Source organism: Pyrgilauda ruficollis, unplaced genomic scaffold (assembly GCF_017590135.1).
Source record: "Pyrgilauda ruficollis isolate IOZ18807 unplaced genomic scaffold, ASM1759013v1 scaffold374, whole genome shotgun sequence".
In the NCBI taxonomy this organism is placed as follows: Eukaryota; Metazoa; Chordata; class Aves; order Passeriformes; family Passeridae; genus Pyrgilauda; species Pyrgilauda ruficollis.
In genome coordinates, this window is record NW_024525201.1 from 10,352 (window position 1) to 18,845 (window position 8,494).

The 8,494-nt window shown below is 44.7% G+C and overlaps 1 protein-coding gene across 1 annotated transcript; it reads left to right on the forward strand.

Moving 5' to 3' along the window:
- The first annotated feature begins 964 nt into the window (after positions 1-964).
- On the forward strand, positions 965-7,031 carry HOXC10 (homeobox C10). The gene is made up of 4 exons (XM_041476061.1): positions 965-1,634; positions 1,875-1,878; positions 3,813-3,829; positions 6,750-7,031. Exons 1-4 carry the CDS (start codon positions 965-967, stop codon positions 7,004-7,006), a joined length of 948 nt encoding a protein of 315 aa, XP_041331995.1. The 3' UTR covers positions 7,007-7,031.
- The last annotated feature ends 1,463 nt before the right edge of the window (positions 7,032-8,494 follow it).

Sequence of the window (8,494 nt, forward strand, 5' to 3'; positions counted from 1 at the left end):
CAAACTTCTCTCCCCCAGCTCCCGCCCCGATTTTTTTCCTAAAGGGCCAAAACCGAGCGCGGCCCCCAAAGCCCCCCCGGCCCCTGCAGAGCGCGAAATAATGGGAATAAAAACCAAAATTCGGCCGAGCAGCGGCGGCTCCGGCGCGGAGCGGCTCCGAGGAGGAGGAAGGAGCCGCGGAGGGAGGAAGGCGAAGGAGGAGGAAAGGAGAGGGGGCCATAATTAAACCACAATTAAACCACAATTAACCCCCCCTCCCTACTTTCGCCCGCAAAAAGCGGATTTTCCGCCAGAAAAGGCATTAAAAAAAACCCCAACAAAACGAAAACAAAAAAAACCCACACATAAAAACCCACACTTTTTTTTTTATTCCTTAAACCAAATTTCCCCGGTTTATCGCCGCTATAAAAACCCACGGGGGGGGTGGATTTCTCCCGGGGAATGAGGGTTTTTGGGCGGTTTTGGCCCCCGGGCGGGGCCGGGCTTTGTTCAACGTGAAGGTCCGGGCCGGGCGCGGGCAGATGTCGCTGTTGCTCCACGGAGCCGCCGCCGCCGGCGACAACTTGACCCCGGTGACGTCCGCGCCGTCTCAATCACCAAGGCCATTTTCAATCCTCATTGGCCTGGGCGTCACGTGGGGGCGAAGGATGGAAGGCGGAAAAAAAGGAAAAAACGGCAAAAAAATTAAAAAAATAAATAATGAATAAATAAAAAAAAAAAAGAGAGGCGGGGTGGGCGTAGTGGGGGGGGTGAAAGCGGTGCGTGGGTAATTACCGCGCTCGGATTTTTTTTTAATTTTTTTTTTCCTCCCTTCCCTCTTTTTTTTTTTTTTTTTTTTTTTTTTTTTTTTTTTTTTTTTCCCCTCTCTCTCTCTCTCTCTCTTTCTCCTCCTTCCCCCCCTCGCTCAAAAAAAGATGTCAGCCCCTGGCTGGAGTATTCCTCCCGCCAAGCGCTCCCGGAGAAAATGTCATGTCCCAGCAGCGCGGCTCCCGGCGCCTTCCTGATGGAGCCGCTGCCTCGCCCCGACCCCTTCGCCCCCGGCCCGGCCATTTTCGCCCAGCCCGCGGATTTCTCGCCGCTGCGGAGCTGCGCGGCGCTGCCCAAAGGCGCCGAGGCCCCGCCGGGCTCCTTCCCGTCCTACCTGGCTCACCTGGACACCTGGGCCGAGCCCAAGGGCGCGTTCCGCGCCGAGCCGCGCCCGCCGCCGAGCTGCGCCTTCCCCGCCGTCAAGGAGGAGGGCGGCTGCTGCCTGTTCGCCGAAAAACGGCCCAAAACGGCCCAAAACGCCGCGGAGAGCGCGCTGTTCGCCTCGCCGCTGGGCGAGCCCTGCCTGGCCGACCACGAGGCGCCGGCGGCCGGTTATTACCGCTACCCCTCGCTGGAGAAAAGCCCCGATCCGGCGGAATTTCGGGCGGGTTTCGAGGGCGAGCGGCTGGAAGCGGCGGCGGCTCCGCCGGCAAACGAGGGCGGCTCGCCCGAATTCCAGCGGAACTTCCCCGAAAACGCCGGCGCGGAGCAGCCGCAGGGGGAAATTAAGTCGGAAAAAGCGAAAGCGAGCGCGGGCGAGGCGGAAAAGGAGAGGGGTAAAAGCACGGACACCGGCAGCACCGATAATTCCGACTGCGAGGCCAAAGGTAGGGGAGGATTCGGCGTTTTGTTCCTTGTTTTTTTGGTGGTTAAGGGGTTAAAATTGTCCCCGAACGCGCTCGCTGCCCCGCCGGATTCTCCCGCAGAAATTGGGGATAAAATGATCCGGATGGAGGAGGCTTTATGGGGAAAAAATATCTGTATTCGGCCTCAAACGGTGGTGTTGAAAAATATATTTATTTATGTGTTTGGGAACTGAGGGGAGAAAGGGGAGCAGAGAGCGCGAGAAAAGTGATGGAAAATGCGAGTTTGGTGCGGGAAAAGGATGGAAATTCAGACTTTGGTGCAGAAAAAGGATGGAAATTTGGTGTTTGCTGAGGAAAAGGGATGGAAAAGGGAGTTCGGTGCTTGAAAAATAATGGAAATTTGGAGTTTGGTGCAGGAAAATAATGGAAATTTGGAGTTTGGTGCTTGAAAAATAATGGAAATTTGGAGTTTGGTGCTTGAAAAATGATGGTAATTTGGAGTTTGGTGCTTGAAAAATGATGGAAATTTGGAGTTTGGTGCAGGAAAATGATGGAAATTCAGACTGTGGTGTCAGAAACAGATGGAAATTCGGAGTTCGGTGCAGAAAAAGGATGGAAATGCGGATTTTGTGTTCTTTGCTTTGGAACCGCGGAGGTTTGGGGGGCTCTGGGCTCGGGGGGCTCTGGGGAGCGCTTGTTGTGATTTTCCGGGGGGCGAACCCCGATTTTCTCCCCTTTTTTTCAAGGGGAATTCTTCATTTCCGCGCGCGGGGCGAGAATTGCTTTCCTCTGGCGCTGGCTCGAGGTCAAAAAGAAAGAAAAAAGAGAAAGAATTGAAATGAAAATAATGAAAATGATGAAAATAAAGAAAATAATGAAAATAAAAAGGCGCGGGGCGGACTTGGCAGCTCCAGGCGGGAATTGCGGCTCCTTCCAGGGCTGGGAAGAGGCTCCGGGAGAGGAAAAAAAGCTTTTTTTAATTGAAATCTTCAGTTCGTTTTGTCTCCTTGGCGGAGGCACATAAATGTTTCTGTCGTGCCGAGCAGATGTTTTGGGTTTGGGATTCTCCCCGGGCGAGGCTCGCACGGAAAGCCGCTGGATTTTGCCGGAGAGGCTGAAAATTTTGGGATATTCGGGGTTTATTCCTTCTTTAATCCCAAACCGGGCAAGTCTAGGGGCGGATTCGGCCAGCGGGATTGGATTTTCTGGGGGAAAAAAACCCCAAAAATATCTCAGGAAAATCCCGCTCGGATCTAAGCCTGGCTTTGCCTGAGCTGCGGGGATTAAAATATCCCAAAATTCCGGCTCCCAAAAAATCCTGACCCCACCAAAAAATCTCCTCCCCCACCAAAATCGGACTTGGTGGGAGCAAAGCCCAGAAATTCTCGTTTTTCCCCTCTTTATTTCGAATAATTCACATTTCTGATCTGGCGTTCGGAGGGGAAATGATTTTATCCGAGGGCTGAGCTGCGATTGCACAAAAAAACCCGAGAATTAAAAAAAAAACCAATAAAAACCCCACCAAAACAAAGGGGGAAAAAGCAAAGTCAAGGTTATCAAAACCCCGCAAAGTTAATCTGCACAAAAGCGCCGGGAGAGGTTTTGGTGGGAGATAACCCAAAAAAATAAAATAATAATTAAAAAAAGAAGGTTATTTTGGGCTGGGTTCGCTCTGTGGGCGGAAAGAACGGGAATAGACAGAAATAAAAAAGGATTTATCCGCTCGGCTGTTGGATTGGAGGGGGATGCGCCGGGCCGGGCGCATTTGGGAGATTTTTGGGGTCGCTGTCGGAGAAATTCGGGTTTGGGACGGTCAGAGGCGATTTGGGGCGGATTCGGGCGATTTCTGTTCATAAAAACCTCCCCAAGCTGCGATTTTCCTTTCTGCCGAGCCCCAATTTTGATTTATTTTTTTTTTTTTTTAATAAAAACCCTTTTCTGGTGGAATTTCAGCGTTTGGGGGAGGGGGCTGGGGAGGTCCTGGAGGGCGAACCCCGAATTTCCAGGGAATTTCCCCAAATGCGGGGCCGAGGATTTGCTGCGTTTCTCTTGGATTTTCCCCAAATTTGGGCTCAGCTCCCGGCCGGATTTTCCCTCCTCATGACCAAATTCAAGGATCCTCCGGTGTTTATTTAGGTGAACCGCGACATTTTCCCCAAATTCCCCCGATTTGCCCCAATTTGTGGCCTGGCAGCGCAGCCTGGAGGGGGAAAACTGCGAAAATTCATTTATTTCACCCCAAAACGCCCCCAAACCGCGCCGGTTTCCGCCACAGCGAGCGCCGAGAAAGGATTTGGGGTTTTTGGGGTGATCTGGGGGAACCCCGGAATTCACCAGTGACCGCAGGGAGTTTTTAATTAGCGCTGTTTAATTGAGATTTCACCCCGAGCCCTTTGCGGCTTCCCCGCGCTGGAGGCGCCTCCGCCACCGATTTTTTTTCCACAAAACCCCTTTTTTTTACCACCCAAAAATCTGATTTATGTCCCCTAAACCCCGATTTATGGACCCCAAAATCCCGATTTATCTCCTCCAAATATGATTATTTTCCCCAAAATCCCGATTGCTCTCCCCGGAACCCTGATTTATCTCCTCCAAATCCGATTATTTTCCCCAAAACCCCCATTTCCCTCCCCAAAATCCCCATTTCCCTCCCCAAACCCCGATTTATCTCATCCAAACTCAATTCTCTTCCCCAAATCCCATTTTATCTCCTCCAAACTCCATGCTTCTCCCCCAAAACCCCATTTCCGTCCCCAAAACCGCCCATTTCCTTCCCCAAACTCAATTCTTTCCCCCAAAACCCCACTCCGCTCCCAAAACTCAGATTTTTCTCCTCCAAATCGAATTTATGCCCCCAAAATCTGATTTATCTACCCAAACCCCGATTTTTCTCCCCAAACCCCGATTTTTCTCCCCCAAACCCCGATTTTTCTCCCCAAACCCCGATTTTTCTCCCCAAAACCCCGATTTTTCTCCCCAAAACCCCGATTTTTCTCCCGAACGCCCCGATTTTTCTCCCCAAAACCCAATTTTTTCTCCCAAACCCCGATTTTTCTCCCCAAAACCCCGATTTTTCTCCCGAACGCCCCGATTTTTCTCCCCAAAACCCAATTTTTTCTCCCAAACCCCGATTTTTCTCCCCAAAACCCCGATTTTTCTCCCGAACGCCCCGATTTTTCTCCCCAAAACCCAATTTTTTCTCCCAAACCCCGATTTTTCTCCCCAAAACCCCGATTTTTCTCCCCAATCTCGCGTCTCTTTTCCAACCCCGGCACCCCCAGCCCCAAATCCGCTCTGGCACCGCCCCAGCGCCGTCATTTAAACCCGGCTTTAGGGCCGAATAAACCTTGATTTTCACCCAAATAAACCTTTATATAAACTCGATTTCAGGCCGAATAAATCTTTATTTAAACCTGATTTTCCAGCCGGGTAAAATCCCCGTTATTTAAACCCGATTTTGGGGGCGAATGAACCTTTTTTAAAGCCGATTTCCAAACAGGATAAAATTCTCTATTTCCACCCGGTGTTGGGGGCGAGTAAACCATTTTTGTAACCCGACTTTTGAGCCAGAAAACCCCTCATTTAAACCCGATTTTCGTGCCGAATAAACCTTTATTTACACTCCATTTTCGAGCGGAGAAAACCCTTTTTTTTTAACCCGACTTTCGCGCGGAAAACCCCTCATTTAAACCCGATTTTCGTGCAGAAGGAACCTTACTTAAACTTGATTTTTTGGCCTTATTCACCTTTATTTTAACCGACTTCCGACCCGGGTAAAACCCTCATTTAACCTCGACTTTCGCCTTGGAAAATCCTTACTTAAACCCCATTTTCGTGCCGGCAAAACCCCCTTTGTAAACTCAATTTTCTAGCGGAAAAAAGCCCTTATTAAAACATAATTTTGGGGCCTAAAGAAACCTTATTCAACCCCGATCTTCTTGCCGAAAACCCCTTATTTAAACCCGATTTTGGAGCCGGAAAAACCTCATTTAACCCCAACTTTCGAGCCGGGAAAAACCTTTATTTAACCCCTATTTCCGTGAGATAAAACCCGTGTATAAACCCGATTAAATAACCCCCTTTTCTTGCGGAAAAAGCCCCAAATAATCCCATTTTCTTGCGGAAAAAAAGCCTTTATTTAAACCCGATTTTTGGGCCTAATTCGACCCCCATTTCCGTGCGTTAAAACCCTTGTATAAACACGATTTTTCCACAGGAAAAACCCCAAATAACCCCATTTTTTTCACGGAAAACCCCCCAATAACCCCATTTTCTCAAGGAAAAAAAAAACATTAAACCAAATTTTCTCACAGAAAAAAACCCAATAATCCCATTTTCTCACAAACAACCCCCATTTTCTCACGTAAAAACCCCAAACCCCTAATTTTCTCACAAAAAACAACCCCAAAACCCCAACTTTTTCACAAAAAACCCTCCAAAACCCCAATTTTCTCACAAAACCCCCCCAATTTTCTCACCAAAAATCCCCCATTTTCTCCCCGAACCTCCCCAAAACCCCAATTTTCTCACAAACCCCAATTTTCTCACAGAAACCCTCCATTTTCTCACTGAAAACCCCCATTTTCTCACTGAAAACCCCCATTTTCTCACTGAAAACCCCCATTTTCTCACTGAAAACCCCCATTTTCTAAAAAAACCAACCTCCCAAAGCCCCAATTTTCCCACAAACCCCCCATTTTCTCACTCAAACCCCCAACCCCAATTTTCTCACAGAAAACCCCCACTTTCCCACAAAACCTATCCCCCAAACCCCCCGTTTTCTCACTGAAAATCCCCGAATTTTCCCACAAAACCCCCGAATTTCTCCCCAATTCCCCCAATCCATCCATTTCCTCACTGAAAACCCCCTATTTTCCCACAAACCCCCCAATTTTCCCCCAAACCCCCCCATTTTCTCACTGAAAACCCCCAATTTTCTCACAGAAACCCCAATTTTCTCACAAAACCTATGCCCCAAAGCCCCCGTTTTCTCACTGAAAACCCCCATTTTCTCACAAAAACAAACCCCTCAACCCCCATTTTCCCACAAAAACACCCCCCAATTCCCCCAGTCCCCCCATCCAAACCCCCGAATTTCCCCCCCGTCCCCGGTGACGGCCGCCTTGTCTCCGGCAGCGGCGGGCTCGTGGCTGACGGCGCGCTCGGGCCGCAAGAAGCGCTGCCCGTACACCAAGCAGCAGACGCTGGAGCTGGAGAAGGAGTTCCTGTTCAACATGTACCTGAGCCGCGAGCGCCGCCTGGAGATCAGCCGCAGCATCGCGCTCACCGACCGCCAGGTCAAGATCTGGTTCCAGAACCGCCGCATGAAGCTCAAGAAGATGAACCGCGAGAGCCGCGGCCGCGAGCTCAGCGCCGGCTTCAGCTTCAGCTGAGCGCCGCGGGAGCGCGCCCGGCCCCCGACCCGGCCCCTCCCGCTGGGCTCGCGCTGCTTCTCTTTGCTCTTCTTTTAATTTTTTTTTAAGTTTTTTTTAAATTTTTTTCAAATTTTTTTCAATTTTTTTCCAATTTTTTTTCAATTTTTTTCCATTTTTTTTTAATTTTTTGCGATTTTTTTTTAATTTTTGGGCTTTTTTTAGTATTTTTTAGGGGTTTTTTTTGTTTTTTAATCTGTATTTTATTGCTGTTGTTATTTTATTTTGTTATTTTATCTCCTTAAATTTTTTGTGATTTTTTTAAATTTTTCGGGCTTTTTTTAGTATTTTTTAGGGTTTTTTTTTGTTTTTTAATCTGTATTTTATTGCTGTTGTTATTTTATTTTGTTATTTTATCTCCTTATTTTATTTTGTTATTTTATCTTATTTTATTTTGTTATTTTATTTTGTTATTTTATCTCCTTATTTTATTTTATTCTGTTATTTTATCTCCTTATTTTATTTTGTTATTTTATCTTATTTTGTTTTGTTATTTTATTTCGTTATTTTATTTTGTTATTTTATCTCCTTATTTTATTTTGTTATTTTATCTTATTTTATTTTGTTATTTTATTTTGTTATTTTATCTCCTTATTTTATTTTATTCTGTTATTTTATCTCCTTATTTTATTTTGTTATTTTATCTTATTTTGTTTTGTTATTTTATTTCGTTATTTTATTTTGTTATTTTATCTCCTTATTTTATTTTGTTATTTTATCTTATTTTATTTTGTTATTTTGTCTTCTTATTTTATTTTGGTTATTTTGTCTTATTTTATTTTGTTATTTTATTTTGTTATTTTCTGTTGTTATTTCCTGGTTTTATTTTATTATTTCCTTATTTTATTTCCTTATTTTATTTCATTATTTTATTTCACTATTTCATTCCTTTATTTTGTTTCATTATTTTATTTCATTATTTTATTTCGTTATTATTTTATTTCATTTGTTTTATTTTATTTTATTTGTTTTATTTTATTTTATTTTAGTCTTCTTTTATTTTCTGTCTTATTTTATTTTATTTTATTTTATTTTATTTTATGTCTTCTTTTCTTTCTTTTCTTTTCTTTTCTTTTCTTTTCTTTTCTTTTCTTTTCTTTTCTTTTCTTTCCTCTTCTCTTATTTTATTTTATGTCCTCTTTTATGATTTTCTTTTATTATTTCCCTTTATTTTATTATTCTATTTTATGATTTCATTTTGGTATTTCATTTTATTATTTTCTGTTCCTACTATTTCATTTCATTCTTTCATTTCATTTCATCCTGTTATTTTGTTTTGTTCTTTTATTTCCTTATTTTATTTCCTTATTTTATTTTGGGTTTTTTGGTTTTGAGTTTTTGTTTTTGGCTTTTTTTTGTTTGTTTGTTTTGGGTTTTTTTTTTGGTCTTTTTTTTTTTTTTTTTTTTTTTTTTTTTTTTTCCCCCCCCCCAAAAACCCCCCCCCCCCAA